The 22,761-nt window shown below is 53.4% G+C and overlaps 1 protein-coding gene and 1 long non-coding RNA gene across 6 annotated transcripts in view; one reads left to right on the top strand and one right to left on the bottom strand.

Annotated features, from left to right (window-relative positions):
* Positions 1-125: 125 nt before the first annotated feature.
* On the top strand, positions 126-11,184 carry LOC129052670 (uncharacterized). The gene is made up of 3 exons (XR_008517777.2): positions 126-238; positions 665-879; positions 9,896-11,184. It is a non-coding gene; the product is annotated as an uncharacterized LOC129052670 (long non-coding RNA).
* Positions 11,185-15,005: 3,821 nt separating this feature from the next.
* MGAT3 (beta-1,4-mannosyl-glycoprotein 4-beta-N-acetylglucosaminyltransferase) overlaps positions 15,006-22,761 on the bottom strand; it is a 34,744-nt gene continuing 26,988 nt past the window's right edge. For all 5 annotated transcript variants that reach the window (XM_054543480.2, XM_024240230.3, XM_054543478.2 and 2 more), the window contains one exon: positions 15,006-19,844. In XM_054543480.2, coding sequence (XP_054399455.2) covers positions 18,242-19,837 — 1,596 coding nt within the window. In that variant the 5' untranslated portion in view covers positions 19,838-19,844 and the 3' untranslated portion in view covers positions 15,006-18,241. The remainder of the gene's footprint in view (positions 19,845-22,761) is intronic.

Below are 22,761 nucleotides of genomic sequence, written 5' to 3'. Positions count from 1 at the left end.
GGTCTTCTCCAAGCTCTCTCTCGGGCCCCGCCCCCTGCGCATGATTCCGCCCCCCAATCCTGAGCCCCGCCTCCGTGTGTGACCTCACCAAGGGACGGGCCTGCAGGGGCCACTCGCGCCCCGCCCCTAGAGGACTCCGGTGTCCGGGTCCGGCTGTGGGTACCGGGGTGATCCCGATGCTGGCAGAAGTTCAGAGGGCAGGAGGTAGCCTCGCTGTCCAACAAGGCTGCCGCACCGGGTAGGCCCCTCACCTGCTGGCAGCCCCTTAGCCTGTCGGGGTGCCTGGCCAGCCTCCTGTACTGTGTGCTGATCTCTGGCTGGGGCCCTGGGGTACCTGAGGGAATTCTAACACTAATATTCAGAGCTCCTCCAAACCCATTTTCTCAGATCGCCGTCTTTTCATCCCTCCATGCTGTTCCTACTCCCCAGGCCCCATGGCCTACCCTTCCTTCAAAGTCTACCTCAAATGTCCCCCTTTACTGGGAAATCTCTCCCAGCCCCTTCCTCGCCTCCCTCTAACACACCCACGTGCCTTCTTTGGGCCCCACGGAAATGTCTGCACATCTTAAGGCTCATAATCTGTTCAACAACAAAACGTATTTATTGGCGCCTACCATTTGCCAGGCACTGTAATTTATCCATTTGCTTCCCTGTCTCTCACTAGATTTGAGGACGGAGGCCGTGTCTCTATGGAAGCCCCCTCCCCCAAGTGCCTCCCTCCGTGCCTGGCTCTGCCAAGCCCAGGGCCTGGGGCTTTGGAGTCCGGGGCCACCGGGGCCACCTCTGGCTCCTAGTTCCAGTTCCACCACTTAGGGACAGCAGCCCTCTGCCAAGTTTCCTAACCTCACCCAGCCTTGGGGCTGTGGTGAGGATTAAAAGGTAATATCTACCAGGAGAGGGGTGGGCAATTACAGAATAGTCAGGCTATCTGATAAAAAGACAAGAACCAGGAGAAGAACATTGCAGGGAAGAGCATTTCAGGCCTCCCCCCAAGTAAGCCCTTAAGCTCAGCGTGGTCTAGGAGCCGCAGGGAGAAGGCCAGTGCTTTCGCAGCTGGGTGAGCAGGAGCTGGGAAAGAGGCCAGAGGGGGAGGCCCTTATCAGAACTGGGAGGGAGATGGCGGGTGCAAAGGAACCACAGCAGGGTTCAGAGCCAAGAAGTGCTATGGGCCGGGCGCGGTGGCTCATGCGTGTAATCCCAGCACTTTGGGAGGCCGAGGTGGGCGGATCACGAGGTCAGGAGATCGAGACCATCCTGGCTAAAAAACGGTGAAACCCCGTCTCTACTAAAAATACAAAAAATTAGCCCGGCGTGGTGGCGGGCGCCTGTAGTACCAGCAACTCGGGAGGCTGAGGCAGGAGAATGGCTGAACCTGGGAGGCGGAGCTTGCAGTGAGCCGAGATCGCGCCACTGCACTCCAGCCTGGGCGACAGAGCGAGACTCCGTCTCAAAAAAAAAAAAAAGAAGTGCTGGGATCTGACTTCCCTTTCAACGGGATCTGTCTGGCTTGAGAATAATGGAATGGAACCAGGGCTGAGGTAGGGAGACCAATCAAGAGTCTGTTGCAGGGCTGGGCACGGTGGCTCACGCCTGTAATCCCAGCACTTTGGGAGGCTGAGGTGGGCGGATCTACTTAAGGTCAGGAGTTCGAGACCAGCCTGACCAACATGGTGAAACCCCATCTCTACTAAAAATACAAAAATTAGCCAGGCGTGGTGGCGTTGCACCTGTAATCCCCAGTTACTCGGGAGGCTGAGGCAGGAGAATTGCTTGAGCCCAGGAGGCAGAGGTTGCAGTGAGCCGAGATTGCGCTACTGTACTCCAGCCTGGGCGACAGAACGAGGCTCCGTCTCAAAAAAAAAAGAAAAGAAAAGAAAACCAAGATGGAGAGAGGCATAGTAATGTTTCTAAGACACTGAACAAAGAACGAAAGAAGATTTCAGTGGAAGCCAAGTCTGTCTTACTCTGAAACGTGTGTTCTTTCCACTCTTTCAGGCTGCCCTAATTTGCTTTTTAAAGAATTTTGTGACCCAAATAAATATAATTGGTGACATTTCCATCTGGCACATCAGGTGACCTCTTCATATCTCTCCTGACTTTCTTGTTCTGTGGAACGTTATTTTTCAGAGGGAGGGACAGAGGGAGGTCATTTGGAGGGGTCTCCCCTTCAGATCAGCCCCCCTAGATCCACCTGCTCTTCAGGGTCTTATCTTTACTTAGACTGACAAGGCCTCTCCCTGCCCCCAGTGCTTCCGTGGCAATGGAGCGTGGGCAGTGAGGTGGTATCTAGCACCTACATGTACGTACCCATGGTGCCTTTGTAGGCCAGAGACTCATGGCAGGGGGCGCTGACCCAAACCTCAGGGCTCTGCCAGGTTTCACAGGGCAAGAGGCTTTCCAGGATCTCTTGGATTGATATTGCAGGGTGTTTGTTTGTTTGTTTGTTTGTTTTGAGATGGAGTCTTGCTCTGTCTCCAGGCTAGAGTGCAGTGGCGCGATCTTGGCTCACTGCAACCTCTGCCTCCCAGGTTCAAGTGATTCTCCTGCCTCAGCCTCCCGAGTAGCTGGGACTACAGGTGTGCACCACCATGCCCAGCTAATCTTTGTATTTTTAGTAGAGATGGGGTTTCACCATGTTGATCAGGGTGGTCTCGGTCTCTTGACCTCGTGATCCGCCCGCCTTGACCTCTCAAAGTGCTGGGATTACAGGTGTGAGCCACTGCGCCCGGCCAGATATTGTGGGTTTAACCGTAACCTCCCTGATCTCACATCCAGATGATGGCATCAGCCTCTTAATGGTGATCATGGCTGGAGGGAGAGAGGGGAGCAGTTGTTTACCCAGAACAGTGACTCACATGTAGTAGTGAATGGATTTAATTGTTGAATGAATGAACGTTTTGTGGAAAGACAGGAGAGATGGACCGTTTCACCTGGGTCAGGGTGATCAAGCCTGTCTCATTTGAAAGGGGCCTGTGGGTTGGTGGTGAGTGCAGGGCAAGTGCGTTGGGCTTCCTGAGCCTTAGTCCCTCCACCTGTGTATTGGAGATGGTGAGAAAGGACTAGTTCATCAGGCTGTTGAAGATTGATCAGAGAGGGCATGTGAGGCCTGATGCATGAGTTGAGCGGTGGCTAATTATAAAATGTCATTGGAGGCTGGATGCTGTGGCTCATGCCTGTAATCCCAGCACTTTGGGAGGCTGAGGCTGGCAGATCACCTGAGGTTGGGAGTTCGAGACCAGCCTGACCAACATGGAGAAACCCCGTCTGTACTAAAAATACAAAAATTAGCTGGGCGTGGTGGCTCATGCCTGTAATCCCAGTACTTTGGGAGGCCAAGGCAGAAGGATCACCTGAGGTCAGGAGTTCAACACTAGCCTGGCTAACACGATGAAATCCCATCTCTACTAAAAATACAAAAATTAGGTGGGCGTGGTGGCGCACGCCTGTAATCCCAGCTACTCGGGAGGCAGAGAGGCTCAGGAGGCTGCTCAGGAGGCAGGAGAATCGCTTGAACCCGGGAGGTGGAGGTTGTGGTGAGCCAAGATCGTGCCACTGCACTCCAGCCTGGCAACAAGAGCAAAACTCTGTCTCAAAAAATAAATAAATAAAATGTCATTCTTTCTCAGGCATGGATGGGCACATGGGAATATTGGCCCACAGCAGACTGTTTTTTGTTTTTGTTTTTGTTTTGTTTTGTTTTGTTTTGTCTTGAGACAAGGTCTTGCTGTGTCACCCAGGATGGAGTGCAGTGGTGCGATCATAGCTCCCCGTAGCCTTAAACTCCCGAGCTCAAACGATCCTCCCACCTCAGCCTCCCGAGTAGCCGAGACCACAGGTGCATGCCACCATGCCCACCTAATTTTTCATTTTTCCTAGATACGGGGTCTCACTATGTTCCCCAGGTTGGACACGGCTGACTTTGGAAACCCAGGACGCCAGTGTCAGGGCAGGACCTCAGGGGAGTCCCAGGCTGTGGCCCCCCTGGTCCTAGAGAGCCTTGGTGGTCAAAGGTCTGGGCCCAGAGGGCTGAGGTGGGATGCCGGAACAAAAACCAACAAAACTTTTTTGCCAAATGACCCATAAGAACCAACATTGTTGTTTCAAATGTGTTAGCCAAGCAGTCAGTCGCTCAGCATTTACTGAGCAGCTAGTAGAAGCCAGGACTAGAGGCAGGAATGTAGAAATAAAATGCTCAGCTCCTGTCCTCCGGAAGGTCAGGGTCAAAGGGGGAGATAGACAAACACACAGACATTGCCAGGGGAGAAGCCTTGGCAGGTGCCATGGGAACCCAACAGAGTCTGTGATCGGCTCAGAAGCTGGGGCTGGGACCCAACGGTCTGGAGCACAGAGTGGGAAGATGAAGGATGAGACACGAGGCCAGACGGGAGAGTAGCTTGGCCTCAGACACACCTGCCTGGCCTGGGGCTGTCCAGGGAGGAAATGGTAGCCAGCAAGTTGTGCTTAAGGCCATTCCACCTGCACCACTGGTCTGGAGTCAGCCGTGATTTGAACTCGACCACCTGATGGGAGACTTCAGCAAGGTTCTCAACACCTCTGGGCCTCAATTTCCACACCTGTAAATGAAGATTAGCTGAAGTTCCCAAGGAATCAGACCTTGAAATTAACTTATGCTAACCAAGATAGAGGGAGGGATAAGCAGATCAAGTGACTTGTTTGCAATGAGAATTCAAGTCTCCTTGAGGTCTTTCCGCAGGTGAGGATGCAGGGCAGCAGAGGTCCAGGCAGAAGGCATGGTATGGCCCAGTGCAGAAGCTCAAAGGACCGGAGCCCAGGGGATTCAGGAAAGAGAGGCCCAAGATGAAACTGGTGAAGAAGGTGGGGGTTGACCACACAGGGCCTGGCAGACCACAGCCAGGAATCCAGCCCTGATCCTTCTAGCAATGGAAAATACATGCTATGATCAGACTTGCATCTGGGAAACATAACCTGGCTGCTTTGTGGGAACTAGACAGGCGGGCTGAGATCCGAAGATCAGTGCCAAACCACTGCAGTATCCACTTGAGGCTCTCATCAGCCGACAGGAAGAGTTAACACTTATTAAGCTCTTCCTGTGTGCTGGCACTTACACGCACTGATTTCCCTAATCCTCAGCACAGATCTGCAAAGATAAGAATTGTTATTGCCTCAGTTACAACCAAAGAAATCAGATCTTAAGAGCCCTAAGTGGCAAGACTAGGAACTGTACTGAGGCCTGGAGCTCTGAACCGTCCATAGGACAGATGAAGTCACTCAGGACCAGGATGGAGAAAGAGGACGAGGGGCCAGGCGCGGTGGCCCACATCTGTAATCCCAGCACTTTGAGAGTCTGAGGTGGCTGGATCACTTGAGGTCAGGTGTTCGAGACCAGCCTGGCCAACATAGTAAAACCCCATCTCTACTAAAAATACAAAAATTAGCTGGGCATGGTGGCGGGTGGCTGTAACCCCAGCTACTTGGGAGGCTGAGGCAGGAGAATCACTTGAACCTGGGAGGCAGAGGTTGCAGTGAGCGAAGATCGTGCCACTGCACTCCAGCCTGAATGACAGAGCAAAACTCTGTCTTGGGAAAAAAAAAAGAGGAAAAGGAGGGGAAACTTGAGGATACCGAAATCTAAGGAATCTGAAGGACAATGAAGAGCACTTCGGAGGAACCATCAGAAGCTCAGCGCGGTGGCTTATGCCTGTAACCCCAACACTTTGGGAGGAGGCAGAAGTGGGAGGATTCCTTGAGGTCAGGAGTTCAAGACCAGCCTGGGCAACATAGCATGACCCTATCTCTACAAAATAATTTTTCAAAATATATATATATATATAAAGGAAAATAATAAAAAGAACATGGGGGGGTCTCAGAGGCTGGGAGGGAAGGAGGGTGTGGTCATAGAGCCAATGCCACAGTGAGTGCCACCTTGTCCTTCCCCAGGGAGGAGCTGGCCTGTGACTGGCTGGTTCAGCAAAAGGTAGGTCAGAAACCCAGGGCCTGAAGAGTGAGTGGGAAGTAAAAAAAGACAGTGGGCCAGTCATGGTGGTTCACGCCTATAATCCTAGAACTTTGGAAGGCTGAGGCGGGTAGATCACCTGAGGTCAGGAGTTCAAGACCAGCCTGGCCAACTTGGTGAAACCCCATCTTTACTAAAAATAGAAAAATTAGCCAGGCATGGTGGCAGGTGCCTGTAGTCCCAGCTACTTGGGAGGCTAAGGCAGGAGAATCACTTGAACTCAGGAGGTGGAGGTTGCAGTGAGCCGAGATCACACCACTGCACTCCAGCCTGGGCAACAGAGTGAGACTGTCTCCAAAAAAAAAAAGAAAGAAAAGAAAAGAAAAAATGGAGACAGTGATTTTGCTGGAAAGGGAAAGAGAAGATGAAAGGACAGCTACAGGGGACAAAAGCCAATTGTATATGTTGCGTCTGGGTTGGTTTAGGGGTTGGCTGGTATTTATTCTAGCCTTGATGCAGGGAGGGGGCAGCCAGAAGAGGGAGAGAAGTTGAAAAAGGCAGAGAGAGGGAGCCCTCAATGGCGTGATGTCACAGAGGAGACAGGGGACAGTGAGAGAAGCCAGGTGCCCCTTAGCTGCAGGGGGAGCAGGGAGGGACAGCCCAGGCTTCTCAGCAAAAAGGCAGAGGAGCCTGTGTCTTACCAGTCTCATTCCCTTTGCCCGGTAGGATGCCTTATAAAATTGAGACCCTGTGTAAATGCTTAGAGGGAATTGGAGGGAAATTGCTACTGGGTGATAAGGCAGAAAGCTCAGTCCAGCCCACCCCCTCCTCCCCACCCCCTCCCAGGGGTTACTCCAGGCTGATGGAGGAACAGAGGAATCAGGAGTTCCTGGTTCCTGTAACCAGATCAGGAAAGCTCTGGGAAGTCAGCCAGCCAGCGACCTGGAAATTACTGTCAAAGAGAGAGCCTCCTCCCTCTTAATGGGGTTTGCTGTCGTCAGATGTCATTATTCCTGTATTCACCAGACAAGAACCTGATATCCCCAGGCAGAAGGGCCAGTCCCCCTTACACTTGTAAAATCTCCACTGCCCACATTGTGCCAGGTGGTGTTGAAAGGGACAAAGGGAATGTAAGCTTGCTCACCGAACGCCCTCCCTTTGCAGGTGGATTGGCTGCCTTTGAATTAGATGTCTGCTGCAGTCCAAGGGGATGGGACAAAGTAGTAGGATAGGATAACAGGGGCTCCCTGAAACTATAGCAGAATTTTGACTTGGCACTGCTGTGATGGGGAGCCATAGACTATTTTAAAGTTGGGGTGTAGTGGCTGGGCGCAGTGGCTCACGCCTGTAATCCCAGCACTTTGGGAGGCTGAGGCAGGCGGATTACTTGAGGACAAGAGTTCGAGACCAGCATGGCCAACATGGTGAAACCCCGTCTCTACTAAAAATACAAAAATTAGCTGGGCGTGGTGGTGCATGCCTGTAATCCCAGCTACTCAGGAGGCTGAGGCATGAGAACTGCTTGAACCCGGGAGGCAGAGGTTGCAGTGAGCCGAGATCACGCCACTGCACTCCAGCCTGAACAACAGAGCAAGACTGTCTCAAAAAAAAAAAAAAAAGTTGGGGGTAGTGATAGAATCAGATCTAGGATGTGAGGCAAGGCAGGGCTGCTGGGTGTAGTTGGGTATAGTCAGGGCTGTTGGGTGTAGTCACACACTGCACAAAGGTACCACATCTAAGGGGCACCTTTCACATCAAGACCTTGTAGAACTGTATGTTTCTTACGACATTTCTTTGGCAGAAGGCAGTTTATCATTCTAACAAAATCAGTGCACGATGGCAGTTTTCCAGTAAACGGAAGTAAAATGTCTGGAGGAAGGGATGCCCTTGCCAATGAGTACAAAGGCCCATATGGGCTGGTGTCAGCCCTCATGGAGAATGCATTGGTCAAGACTGGAAGAGTCTCTCGGCCTTGGCACCATCTTCTTGGAAACCTCTGTGCCACGAGAGCCAAGTGGAGGAAGAAGCAAATGTACAAGCTGAAGCGCAAAAGAAGAAAGATGAAGCTAGGCAAGGTGCTTCATGCCTGTAATCCCAGCACTTTGGGAGGCTGAGGCGGGCAGATCCACTTGAGGTCATGAGTTCGAGACCAGCCTGGCCAACATGGCGAAACCCCATCTCTACTAAAAATACAAAATTAGCCAGGGGTGGTGGCACATGCCTGTAATCCCAGCTACTTGGAAGGCTGAGGCAAGAGTATCATTTGAACCCAGGAGGTGAGGTTGCGGTGAGCCGAGATCGTGCCATTGCACTCCAGTCTTGGCAACAAGAGCAAAACTCTGTCTCAAAAAAAAAGAAAAGAAAAAAAGAGGCTGGGCACGGTGGCTCACACCTGTAATCCCAGCACTTTGGGAGGCCGAGGTGGGTGGATCACGAGGTCAGGAGTTCAAGACCAGCATGACCAACATGGAGAAACCCCATCTCTACTAAAAAATATAAAAATTAGCCGGGTGTGGTGGGGCGCACCTGTAATCCCAGCTACTCAGGAGGCTGAGGCAGGAGAATCTCTTGAACCCAGGAGGCAGAGGTTGCGGTGAGCCGAGATCATGCCACTGCACTCCAGCCTGGGCAACAGAGCGAGACTCTGTCTCAAAAAAAAAAAAAAAGAAGAAAGATGTGGCAGAGGTCCAAGTAAACCACCAGCTTGTGCACCTCTGGCGGCCACAGGAGCAGAAACGTGTGATGCCAGAGGCTGGAGATGCTGGCACAAGTTGTTGGACTGCATGCTGCTATCTAGAACTTGTCTCTCATGAATCTAGAACTTCCATCGCCATCTCATCGCAAAGACCACCTTTGAGGAACCCACCTTGCTCATAGCAGAGCAGTTCCTGTAAGAGCTGGGATTACAGGCGTGAGCCACCGCGCCCAGCCTGAGGCTTCTTCTTATCAGATCAGTGAGGTGAAACCCAGAACCACGCCTGGACCCTGGACCATGTGCACTGATTTCTATGGGTGTTGAAAACACCACTGGCAAAGCCTCCATTGACACACAAGCGTGAAGCCCTCTCTCCTCAGTGAGGCAGATGGGGACAAGTGAACCCTAGCTAATGAGAGTGGCTGCCCTGGGTCTGCCAGAGTGCAGGGGTTCTTGCGGACGACTGTTTGGGGACAAGCCAGTGGGGCAGTGTGTACTACTATTACTGATAATGCAAGTTAAGGGCCTGGGGGACAGGTCGCCCAAAGAAAGGTGGCTTATGATGTGCACATCACATCAGCACAATGCAGCGAGAATGTAGGACGTACCGTTGGGCCCCAGGCAGTGTGGTAGGGACACAGAGGTGAGGAAGGCACCCCCACCCCTGCCAAGGAGGGAAGACAGATGTTCCAGAGGAGCCCTCCGTTAGTGACCATCCTCAAAGTTCGGCTGCCTCCTGTGCTGTTTTGGAACCTCCATTTCTGGATCTGCAAAGGGAGAGAAGAGGACACACCCCTTTCCTCCGAATGCCTTGAATACTTGCTAAAGTGTTCCCCTAGCACTGCCCACTTCATTTTATTTCCTAGGCTTAGTTTTCTTTCATCTTTATAATGTTCCATGATTTTAATTTTTTTTTTTTTTGAGACGGAGTATCACTCTGTCACTCAGGCTGGAGTACAGTGGCACGATCTCAGCTCAGCGCAACCTCCGCCTCCCAGGTTCAAGTGATTCTCCTGCGTCAGCCTCCTGAGTAGCTGGGACTACAGGTGTGCGCCACCACACCTGGCTAATTTTTGTATTTTTAGTAGAGACAGGGTTTCGCCATGTTGGCCAGGATAGTCTCGATCTCTTGACCTCGTGATCCGCCTGCCTGGGCCTCCCAAAGTGTTGGGATTACAGGCGTGAGCCACAGCGCCTAGCCGATTCTAATTTTTATATATTTGCTTTTCCATTTTGTGCTATGTATTTGTATAAAATGCCTCAAGTCCTGCTTGGTGTGGAGTGAGAAGAAAGAAAGAGGAAAGACAGGAAAGAAAGCAAGCCATCCAACCCCACTGGAAACAAGAAAACCAACATATTAAGAAGAAAGAAAAAGACAGAAAACGACAGAGAGAAAGGAAGGGAGGAAGGGAGAAAGAAAGGAAGGGAAGAAGGGAGGAAGGAAGGGAGGGAGGGCGGGGCATGGTGGCTCACACCTGTAATCCCAGCACTTTGGGAGGCCAAGGCAGGCGGATCACTTGAGGTCAGGAGTTCGAGACCAGCCTGGCCAACACGGTGAAACCCGGTCTCTATTAAAAATACAAAAATTAGCTAGGCGTAGTGGTGGGTTACTGTAATTCCAGCTACTCAGGAGGCTGAGGCAGGAGAATCGCTTGAATCCGGGAGGCAGAGGTTGCAGTGCGCCGAGATTGTGCCACTGCACTCCAGCCTGGGTGATAGTGTGACATTCAAAAAAAAAAGGAAAGAAAGAAAAGCAAGTGAAATGCCAGTCACAGCTGTGCCTGGCCCTCCCACTAGGAGACAATGCAGCACAATGAGAAAGGTATTGGAGCCCCTGGTCTTAAATCCTGGTTAGGAGCTGCATGCCTTTGAGCAATTCATGCCCTTAATCTCCCTAAATCCTGGGATCCTCCCTTTAATCTTTGCAGGCCGGAAAATGGAAGGGCTCAGCTCTGAATATCACTCAGTTCCATGGGAGAAAAGCTGACACTCCAGTGAGTGCTGGCAGCGCCCCCATAGGATTCCATGAGGCAATGTATGCAAAGTGCTGGCCTTGTACAGGCTCGGGGCTCAACAACCGTCCGCTTCTTCCTCCAGTGAGTTTGCACTCCAGGCAATATTTAGTAACATCTGGAAACATTTTTTGGTTGTCACATTTGCGGAGGTGGGTTCCACTGGTATCGAGTGGCTGGAGGCCAGGGACGCTGCTTCAGCGCCCTACATTGTACAGGACAGCCTCATAGCAAGGAATGAACTGGCCTGCGGTGTCAGCGGTGCCCAGCCTGGGAAACCCCGCCTACTCTCAAACACTTTTGAGCTCCTAGAAAGCGGAAAAATGTGTCTCGTCTTGCTGTTGTTGTTGTTGTTCTTGTTTTTTGAGACAGGATCTCAGTCTGTTGCCCAAGCTAGAGTACAATGGCGTGATCTCAGCTCACTACAACCTCCGCCTCCCGGGTTCAAGCAATTCTCCTGCCTCAGCCTCCCGAGTAGCTGGGATTACAGGCACCCACCACCACACCCAGCTAATTTTTGTATTTTTAGTAGAGACAGGGTTTCACCATGTTGTCCAGGCTGGTCTCGAACTCCTGGCCTCAGGTGATCCGCCCACCTCGACCTCCCAAAGTGCTGGGATTACAGGCATGATCCACCGAGCCCGGTTTAGGTTGTTACCTTTGAATACTTTGTGGACACTCATGTGGATGAGGGCCTGGCCTTGTCCCGTGTGGCCTTCTAGAAGGCCCAGTGCTCTAACCAGGGCCTGCTGTGAGGCATGCTGGGTCTTCAGAAGGCAGCCTGGCAGGACAGGTGGGAGGTTCTAATTACACCATAGGGGGTCCCGTGTGGCAGTTAATAGCAGTGCCAAGTCTGGGCCAGGTTGGGCCAATAACTGGGGGGCAACCTACCCTGTAGGCAAGGCCTTGCAGAGGAGGAAGTTTGGGCCAGAGAATACCTGCTGCCCTTTGGTGGTGTCTTTTTTAAAAAAGAATTTGGCTGGGCAGGGTGGCTCACAACTGTAATCCCAGCACTTTGGGAGGCCATGGTGGGTGGATCACCTGACGTCGGGAGTTCAAGACCAGCCTGGCCAACATGGTAAAACCCCATCTCTACTAAAAATACAAAAATTAGCCAGGCTTGGTAGCAGGCACCTGTAATCCCAACTACTTGGGAGGCTGAGGCAGGAGAATCACTTGAACCCGGGAGGCAGAGGTTGCAGTGAGCCAAGATCATGCCACTGCACTCCAGCCTGGGTGACAGAGTGAGACTCCATCTCAAACAAACAAATGAACAAACAAAGGAATTTATGGGCTCAGATTTTTATAGGAAGCCGAGTTCCATTTAGGCCACATGGTATTTGAGGTGACATTGACACCTGGGGGCTACGTCCAGCAGGCAGCGGGCTTCATGGGCTGGGTCCTTAGGAGAGAGTACTCCCTAGAGAGATGGAGCCAGCTCCACCTTGGTAAGCATTGAGAACTGCAGGTAGAGAGTGAATCCAGGGCCAAGCCCTGGGGAGCCCCCTTATTGAAGGGGTGCATGGGGAAAAAGGAAACAGGAAGACAACAGGAAGAAATGTCATAAAGGGAGGAGGAAGAGGAGAGCCACGACACACATGAGTCACAGAGGCTAAGGGAAGCAGACCCAGGAAAGGAGGCATGATCCACGCATCACATGCAAGGAGATGGAAGGTGCAAATGGGGCCACGATGCTGAGTGCTCACGCTCATTGGGCTCTCACCATGCTCCAGGCTCTGCTCCAAGCTCTGAGCATCCTCACAATCCCCCCTGGAAGTCTGTGCTATGACGGTCCTGTGTTACAGATGAGGACCCAGGAGAGGGAGGTGACCAAGGGCTGGTGGCTGGTGAAAGGCCTGTTGGAGGCAGCTGAGGCTGTGCCAAAGGTACCATCTGGGCCGCAGATTTCTTTTGGAGAAGCACCTTCCCTTTTCCTCAGCCAGTAGACACAGGACTCTGATTGATCTACGTGAATTGGCAGATTCCATCCCAAGCCCCTCCAGTCTCACTGATGCATTCAAGGATGTTCACGTGACCTAAATCAAGGCAGTGAGATCCACACCCAGGACTTTGAGAGAGAGGAGCTCTATTTCTGTTGTGCTGAGCGTAAAGCTGAGATGGTGAAGCCTGGAGCTGCTGCAGCCGTCTTGCAGGCATGAGGGGTAAACCTGTCTGAGACTTGGGACAATGCAAATTGGGAAGTGGAGCTGTGCTCAGCCACAAGAGAGCTGGATGATAATGTGACTGTACCTGAAGCCGACATTACCCCTGAACTTTACCATTAGTAAACCAGTAAATTCCTTGCCTGCCTCACTGGTTTGGGTTGGTTTTTCTAGTTTGCCTCACTAGTTTAGGTTGTCATTAAATGAAAGCAAACTGTACCAGTTATCTATGGCCACAATTAAGCTGTGTAAGAAACCAAGAAACTTAGCAGCAATTGAGCTCATGAGACTGGATCAGTGTTTAGGCTGGACTTGACTAGGCAGTTTTTCTGGTCTCAGCTGGGCTCACACACATGTTGGTCAGCTAGGATGAGTGGGGAAACCAGGCTACATGTGGAGGCCACCATGACAAACATTTGAGTCACTGTTGATGTTTTGCCTCTAGAAGCTCTTGGCCATCCAAATTCCAGGATAGGAATTTGGAAAGTGGTTGGTGAAAATGATGCAGGGTTGGGCTTTTCTGCAAACACTTCAGATAAACAGAATTGCAAGAAATGCATGCATATGAGAGAAGCTAGTTTGTTGCAGATTGTCTCTCAGTTCCGGTTTGTGTACTGTTTTCTTGGCATTCGATCCAGGTGGTTAATTTTTAGCAACAGACCTCACAGGTGCTGTGGGGTCCTTTTACAGACGTGGAAAATAGGTCTTTTAGCTGAGGGACGTCAGCTAAAAGGGAGGGACATCTTTTAGCTGAGAGTTTGGCACAAAATAGGCACTTAATAATGTCTGTAAATACTGATGATGATGATGATGATGATGATGATGATGATGATTCACCATAGGACATGATTTGAGGGTTGTTAACTTGATCTTAAACGGCATGTGGGTCAATATTGCCCTCTTCTGGCTAGGTAGGGTGTCTACATCTTCTCCACTTCCTCAAGCCTGTGGAATTCAACCCTCACCCCATCCCCACTCCAAGTACCTGCAGCAGGTACCTTTCTGGGCTTTGTAAGTGTGGCCAGAAGTCCAAGCAGCCCCAGCCCGCAGGTGTCAGACTGATGCATGCGTGACACTTTGCGAGTGGTCAGAAAACATGAGCCCTTGCTTTGGCCACCAGGACTGCGGTCACGCCTCCTTCCATCTCTGGGCCTCCGTCTCTCCATCTAACATGGAGGTTGCACAGCCACCCCACAGGGGACCATGGCAGAGCTCAAAAAGTGTCTGTTCAGCCGGGCGCGGTGGCTCATGCCTGTAATCCTAGCACTCTGGGAGGCTGAGGTGGGCGGATCACGAGGTCAGGAGTTCGAGACCAGCCTGACCAACATGGTGAAACCCCGTCTCTACTAAACATAGAGAAATTGGCCAGGCCTGGTGGCACACGCCTGTAATCTCAGCTACTCAGGAGGCTGAGACAGGAGAATTGCTTGAACCCAGGAGGTAGAGATTGCAGGAGCTGAGATCGCGCCACTGCACTCCAGCCTGGGCAACAGAGTGAGACTCTGCCTCAAAAAAAAAAAAGTGTCTGTTCCCACCACCTGAGACTGTCTTTAGGACACACACAGGGGACCCCCAGGACAACTCCAGTGCCCACCCGGCCCAGAGGAAGCTCCTTGGAAGCCCCAACATCCCAAGGCTCCAGGTGCTGTCCAAGCACAAGTTCAAGGTTAGCTACGTGGGAGGGAGATACCTGCTCTTGGGAGTCCAGAGAACCTGGTGCTGAGAGTCCAGGTCCAGAATCTACATGGCTGTGACCTTGGATGAGGCATTTAGAACCTGACAGGAAAAACTACTGAGGCAGGAGCACTTATTTTGATGCTCCGGAGCAGAATTGTAGGAGAACCACTCCCTCTGTGCAGAGGCACCAAAGCCTTCATCCAGATCCCCAAAAGGGTCCCTGCCCACCTGCAGGAGGGTGGGCGCCCCTGGTCCTAGGAGTCTGGTTCACTTCTGCTTGCTTCCACCAGACCTCGGCCCAGCATCTTCCACTTCCCAGCTGCTTCCACCTGCGGCTGGGGGACACATCATCCCTAAGTGAAGGTGCTCCCTGCAGCCCCCTCTCCCCACTGGCCATCCAGTCCTTGGGAAGGTCTTGCACCCCATGGATCCAGAAGCAAGGGTGTCTTTAGCAAGACCAGAGCCACTTGCTCCCACCCCTCCCTGCCCCAGAGCACCCACAAACCGGCCACACACGCACACAATTCAGACTTTGTAGCTGTTTTTATTATTAATATTATCTTCTCCTTTAAGCATCCCTTTAAGGGTGAAATGAAATCCAACCATTTACAGAGAAAATGATTTCAGAATGTACATATTGATTTTCCCTTACAAAAAAAATAATACTATTATTGATGTCCTTACATTATACATTTCCCAGGGTCCTGCCTTCTTCTTGGACAAGTCCTGTCTCCCCACCCAGACTCTCCCTGTTGCCCCCAAAGCTCTCCCATACTGCCCCTGGGAACCGACGTGACCCATGGGTGGACAAGGCCAGCCATGCTTCCTGGATGCTTGGCATGGACAGGCCTCCTTGGGTCTAGGGGTCTCAGGGCCAGTTATTCCCGGGGAGAAACGTGGACACGGGACATGGCAGCAGTGTGCCGGTGGTCACATTCAGCTTGGTTTCCCTTCATATTGAAGGAGTGGCCCTGGGTTTTTCTGTCCCCACCAAATTCCCAGTGTATGCTGTGATGATATGTGAAACTCTTCAATCCCACGCCCTGGCCCCCACCCCTCTGACAGCTGTCCTCTCCACCGATGGCCAGGCCTTCATTCCTGCTGCTGTGAACAGGCCCTGCCCCACCAGGTCTGCAAGGAAGGCAGAGCCTGGCAGCTCTGAGCTGCCCCTATCTTCCTCCCTTAGCCCTGAGCCGGTGCCCTGGAGGGGCATCCCATAGCAACTGAGGGTGCCAGGGCCGTGGGGGTGAGAAAGCTGCCAAGGAGGGAGGCCCCAGGCCAGGGCCTGGGCATGATCAGGAGCCCTGAGACTCCCTGTCCATGGGGTGCAGCCTGGCCTGGATTGACCCAGAGCCACAGGGACCCCAAGTTTTTAAGCCACCTCTCAGCCCCAAGAGCAAACAGAAAGGAAGGCTGCTGTGACTTCAAAGGAGGAGTTCCATGGGGGGCAGTCCCCTGGATGGGAGCAAAGTGGTTCAGAGCCCCTCAGCCCACTTCACGCTTGCCCACCAGTGGCTGCTCTGAGGCCAGCTCCCCACACCATGCACTCACTGGGCACTTAACCCAGACAGAGCTGTGGCAAGGAGATGCCCTCCTCTCCTGGCCCATCAGGAAACCCCCAACCATAAGACATCCGGAGAAAGCCCCACTGGAGGTGGGGGGAGGGGACGGGTGGGATTATGCGGCTGGGGCCGAGAGGGGCTGGGGAGGTAGTGGGCTCTCAGCTGCACAGCCCTCAGGTCAGGATTCTCATTCCTCAGACTGAAAGACAGACAGATAGACAGACCCTGCATCTCCTTTAGCTTTGCTTTCTAGGCTCCCCAAGGGCTTTCTGCCTCAGTCATTTTGGGGAGCTGCAGGAGGTGTGGCCACAGGCCCAAGGAAGAGGCCAGGCCTGGGCCTGGCCTCCATCCATACACAAGCATGTATTTACAGGGACACAGCAATACAGACATGTACAAATACACACCAAGCATGCACCCATGCCCATAAATATACACACACACACGCACAAACATGAGCCATTCCACAGGCCAACTCTGCAAACCGGCATCATTGGGTAGCGTCTGAGGGGCCGAGGGGAGGGGGTGTTTCCCCTTCCCACAGAGCTGCAGGCTCCTCACTGCCCCCAGCCCTGGGCTGCACAGTGAGGGAAAGAGGAGCAAGCTGTTCTGGAAACTCTGACAATGAGAGCTGGATCCGACGACTGAGTTATTGCTGCTCCCTCCCCCACTCCCAGAGATGCTACTGGTCCCCCATATCCATTCTCTTCTCCTCCATCAATAAGGTAACTCCCAAGGTGAGGCCAGGCACATGGCAGCCCCGCTGAAGACTACACTTCCCAGGTTCCCTTGCAGCTGCTTGTGGCCATGTGACTGAGTCCCAGCCAATGAGAGGCCAGCAGAGGTGAGCCTGCCAATTCTGGCTCATGCCTTTAGCAAAAAGTGGGTGTGCCCCTCTTGCCTATTTCTGCTTCCCCCAGGCTTGGATGCACACAGAAGGGTGGGCGCTGGAGCAGCCGCTGTGTACCCAAAATTGGAAGGTGCGTATGAAGAAACGCAGAGCTGCCCTACCAGCTCTGGGCCATCTCAATCTAGACTAATTAGAAACAAGCTTCTGTCTTGCTTAAACCACTGTATTTCAGGGTCTCCTAATCACAGCAGCTCAGACTCAACTCCAACAAAGACATCCCCACCAAGGCAAGCTATGAGGAATAGGAAGCATACAACTGGCCTTATTGTCCCTTCTTGGGCCCAAGACAGCCTCATGGCCCCTTCCTGGCCCCCAGCCAGCCTGCCCCAAGGAAGGGCACAACAGTGACTGCACCTGGGACAGTGGACAGCTGGGACTGGGTGTCAGAAGGAAGGGGTGATGGGGAGGGAGAGACGGATCCGTGCAGAGGCCTCATGTCAGTCTTCTCCTCCCCACTTCCCCCTCAAGGCCACACCTATAACTGGACTCTTGGCCTTGCAAGGACTGAGTGCACAGTCCACAAGACAGCAATGTGAAAGGGAGAAGGAACGTCAACGCCGGGTTTGGAACCAAAAGGAAAGCTCCTCAGGGTTCTCCAGGCCCCTGTGTTGGCTCACAACAGCCTGAGGGGTGCACAGAGACAGACTCAGGCACCAGCATCCCAGGGCAGCCAGGTCCTGTCCTTTGCGGCAGGGGGTGGAGTTCTGTCTCCATCTGGCCCAGCACTTCTGACTACACTGCAAAGCATCCCTCAGCAACTCCTCTTGGTAGGATGTGGCTTTTTCATCTTTTCCCTCCCAGGTGTCCACGCTTCCTCCTGGACCCAAATGCATCTACTTACAGAGCCCTGGGTCCTCCTGGCAGGCCGGTCTCCCACACCGAGCCCAAGGCCCAGGGATGCCAAATGGTGGGCTTTTTCCCGGCCTGGCCACCCCCCAGAGGCTGCCTGGTGAGATCCTGCAGGCTCTCTTCCCCAGTCCTGCCTGCCCTCCCCCGCTACCCAGGGGCACACTCCAGTGGCACCTCCTGGCCACAGCAGTCTTGGCAGTCATAAGGGCCACCCAGACGTCACGGCCTGCGCCCTCTCCCAACAGGAGGGATGTTTTCTGAGCTCAAACGCCTGACCCTTGATTCTCAAGGGCTTCAGTAGGGAAACCCTACCCCCACCCCCACTCCCCACCCACTCCTGGTCCCCTCAAGAACCACGGAGCCGGCAGGAGGCAGGGAGATAGCGCTAGGGGCCGCCGCCACCCCCGCCCTGCCACGAGCCCTATCAGATCATGCAGCCCTAGACTTCCGTCTCGTCCAGTTTGCCCCGGGCGGGCGACCTTCCCTCGGGACCCCTGTGGCGCCGTCCGCCCGCCGCCGTACTCCTGGGCTCCTGGTAGGGGTTGTCCAGCAGGTAGTGGAACCGGTCGTAGTTCTTCAGCAGGTACTTGGGCGCATACATGTGCTCGCTGGGGTCTGCGGGCGGGTACTCCTGCTGCGTGCCGTCGAACCAGCCCCCGGTGCGGATCAGGCCGCGGATGTAGTTCAGGTCCCGCTTGTCCTCGTAGTCACCCCAGCGTGGGAAGTCGCCATTCTGGGCGGACACGAGCTTGAAGTAGATGCCCTCGGGCGTGAAGCACCAGGAGCAGTGCCAGCCGGCGAAGTGCAGGGGGCTGCCCAGCGACCACTGCACCAGGATGTGGCCGGTGCGGTTCTCGTACTGCCTGAAGTTGGGCATGGTGTAGTACTGGCGGCGGCGCAGGCGGATGCCGTCCAGCCCGTACACTGCCTGCAGCATGTCCACCGTGCAGCCGGACACCACCTCCAGGGTGCCCGGCTGCTTCCAGAAGAAGCCGTAGAGCGACTTGCGCATGTGGAAGGCGAAGGGCTCGGTCCAGCCATCGTAGAGCTTGAGGAAGAGGACGCCGTCGCGGGCCGGGATCTCGTCCGCATCGTCAATGATGAAGACGTCGTCGGGCCGCAGGTTGCGCAGCCGCGAGACGCCGTCCTGGGTGAGGAAGGTGCGCAGGTAGTCGTCGGCGATCCAGCCGTCCTGCCGGCCGCCAGGCGGGAAGTGGTCCAGGAAGACATAGAGCACCTTGTGGCGGATGTACTCGAAGGTGCCATTGGTCAGCATCTCCCGGAACTTGAGCGGCCGCGGCTCCCCGTAAGCCGTGAAGTTGGACTCGCACACCACAAAGGCGTCCACCACGTCGCCCAGCTCGTGGAAGCGCACGTCCAGCAGGTCGAACTCGTGGTTCACGTTGATGGCGTTGATGACGCGGCGCGGCACCTCCCTGGGCACCAGCCGCTCCTTGGTGGGCAGGTTGGAGTACTGCACCACGGTGGGCACGCCGCAGCTGGGTCCGTGCCAGCCGGGCAGGCACACGCACTCCACCCACTTGCGCCGCGCGCCCCGGCCCCCAGTGCGCTCCCGAGCACTCAGCAGGTACCGGGGTGGCCGCCGGGCCGAGGAGCCGTTGGCCCCTTCGGGCTTCTCCTCCGGCCGTCCCGGGGGCGGCCTCTCCAGCATCTTGGTGCCGGGTTTGAAGCAGACGCCGCCGGCCTTGGTGCGCACGAAATACTCGGTGTTGTCCTCAGGCAGCACCAAGTCCACCCGGTGGAGCTCCTCGGCCGCCTTGCTGGGCGGCAGCGGCTGCAGCAGGGGCGAGTGGGAGTAGAGCGGGGTACGCAGCAGGTCAGGGCCTCCTGGCTCGGGGCTGGCCTGGGGCGTGACCGGGGCATTGTTCCAGAAGAAGCTGGACACCAGGTTAGGGCTGAGGGAGGCCAGTTCTCGGGGGAAGGTGACATAGGACAGGGTCTTGAAGAAGTGCAGGAAGGAGATGAGGCCCAGGCCGGCCATACAGAACATGAGAAAGAGCTTGTAGCGTCTCATCTTTATTCTGCGGGAGAGAGAGAGACAGGAGACTCATCAGGGCAGCCCAGGCTCCTTTCCTAGGAAGGGGACCTAGGAGGCCTCTGCTGCCACCTTGCTGGACAGTGTGGTGGCCAGCACCTGCTGCCCCTGCATAGAGTGACCTCCTGCCCCCAAGAGTCAACTCGCGGTACCAAGGCCCCTGAAAGCCCCAGCACTCAGAACCCCGCCATGCTCCCATGGCCCTTCCCTGAGATCCCCAGGCCACCACCTGTCCCTCTGCAGCCTGCTTCTCCGCCTGGCCCACCCCACCCTGACGGTACGGCTGCACTGCTAGGCTTGGCTCCAGGAGCAAAATGTGCCTTGGGAAAAGCTCAACTCGCAGTGCAGACCCCGCCCCAGGACACAACGGGGAGAGCAGGCTGTAGGCTGCCCTCGTGGGTCCTGTCCCTTCCCTCCTATCTTCTTTTTTATGGACATACTGACAAACCTTTTGAATATTTTTTCACTGAAAAAACTCACAGGTCTCAAGGGAAAACACTTAATTCTAACATATTTAATGAATAAAATTAGGCCAGGCGTGGTGGCTCACGCCTGTAATCCCAACACCTTCAGAGGCCGAGGCAGGAGGATCGCTTGAGCCCAGGAGTTTGAGACCAGCTTAGACAACATAGTGAGACCCCATCTCTACAGAAAATTTAAAAATTAGCCAGGTGTGGTGCCATGTGCCTGTGGTCCCAGCTACTCAGGAGGCTGAGGTGGGAGGATCACTTGAGACCTCGAGGTTGAGGCTGCAGTGAGCCATGATTGCACCACTGCACCCCAGCCTGGACGACAGACTGAGACCCTCTCTCAAAAACAAAATAAAAGTTCCCCTTCATTATCCCATGCCCTTTACTAATCTCCAGGCATAAAAATTTGAGGTCAGCCAGTGCAGTGGCTCACGCCTATAATCCCAGCACTTTGGGAGGCCGAGGTGGGCAGATCACAAGGTCAGGAGTTCGAGACCAGCCTGGCCAACATGGTGAAACCCCGTCTCTACTAAAAATACAAAAGTTAGCTGGGTGTAGTGGCACATGCCTGTAATCCCAGCTACACCGGCTGAGGCAGGAGAATTACTTGAACCCAGGAGGCGGAAGTTGCAGTGAGCCAAGATTGCGCCATTGCACTCCAGAGCCTGGGCGACAAGAGCAAGACTCCATCTAAAAAAAAAAAAAAAAAAATTTGAGGTCTATCTCTGGCTTTATATGCAATTTTTCTGTTCTTGATTTAATATTTTTCATAAATACTACCATATTGGACACTAAGTCTAACCAAGTTGTTTTCCGCAATCAATTACAGATTTAAAAGATTTTGGTATCAGTAGAAATAAATGTACCAGTTCCTTTTAAATCCCACATATTACATGGCTATTGTGAATAAATCACTCTGTATTCATGACTCATGATGTAACCATTTGCTATTCATTTATACAGTTTAATTTATCAATTAGTTTATGGCTGTGGAATGGAGATGCTTGTATATTCTCATTCTCCAATTTAAATAAGCGGTTTTTTTTGTTTTTTTGTTTGTTTGTTTTTAAGACAGAGTCTCACTCTGTCGCCTAGGCTGAAGTGCAGTGGTGCGATCTCTGCTCACTGCAGCCTCTGCCTCCCAGGTTCAAGGAGTTCTCCCACCTCAGCCTCCCAAGTAGCCGGGATTACAGGCACACGCCACCCTACCCAGCTAATTTTTGTATTTTTAGTAGAGATGGGGTTTCGCCATGTTGGCTAGGCAGGTCTCAAACTCCTGACCTCAGGTGATCCGCCCACCTCGGCCTCCCAAAGTGCTGAGATTACAGGCGTGAGCAACCATGCCTGGCCTAAATAGACTTTTAATTTTAGAATACTTGTAGATTATCAAAAAAGGTGCAAAGATAGCACAGAGGCTTCCTCACGCACTTCACCCTATTGTTCCCAGTTTATACCACCATGGTACATTTGTCACAACTAGGAAACCGACATCGGAATGTTACCATCAGCCAAACCCCACACTGGATTTGGATCCCTCGTTTTATGAATGAGCCGTGCAGCCACAGAGCACCTCCGACCGTAGGCATCCAGCTCATTTCACCCTTGAGTCTAGGCAGGTGGGCAGGCGGGCCAGGAGTTTACATCCATTTGACCAGTGAAGATGCTGGGTGGGGCCAAGTGAGACCAGTGACCTGTCCAGGGGGAACCCACTGAGTCACAGAAAAGGCTGAGACAGAAACCTTGCCTTTGGCATCTGGCACTGCCCTACCTAGATATTCTTAAAATGTTCCCATCTGTGGCTTCTCTTTATTTTTTATTCTTTCTCTGGGTCATGCTCTCCCCCTCACTTTTGTTTTGAGATAGAGTCTCACTCTGTCACCCAGGCTGAAGTGCAGTGGCGAGATCCTGGCTCACTGCAACTTCCATCTACTAGGTTCAAGCAATTCTCTTGCCTCAGCCTCCCAAGTAGCTGGAATTATAGGCGTGTGCCACCATGCCCTGATACTTTTTGTATTTTTAGTGCAGATGTGGTTTCACTATGTTGGCCAAGCTGGTCTTGAACTCCTGACCTCAAGTGATCTGCCGCAGGCCTCAGCTTCTGAAAATGCTGGGATTACAGGCATGAACCACCGTGGCCAGCCTCTCTACTTTTTAACTCTAAGGACAGCAAGGTAGGGTGGAAAGATAGGAACTTGGGTTAGGCGCAGTGGCTCACGCCTGTAATCCCAGCACTTTGGGAAGCTGACGCAGGTGGATCACCTGAGGTCAGGAGTTTGAGACCAGCCTGGCCAACATGGTGAAACCCTGTCACTACTAAAAATACAAAAATTAGCTGGGCATGGTGGTGGGCACCTGTAATCCCAGCTACTCGGGAGGCTGAGGCAGGAGAATCGCTTGAACCAGGGAGGTGGAGGTTGCAGTGAGCCGAGATCG

Source organism: Pongo abelii, chromosome 23, assembly GCF_028885655.2.
Source record: "Pongo abelii isolate AG06213 chromosome 23, NHGRI_mPonAbe1-v2.0_pri, whole genome shotgun sequence".
Classification (NCBI taxonomy): Eukaryota; Metazoa; Chordata; class Mammalia; order Primates; family Hominidae; genus Pongo; species Pongo abelii.
Note: the sequence above shows the minus strand (reverse complement) of the source record. Positions and strands in the feature narration are given on the sequence as shown.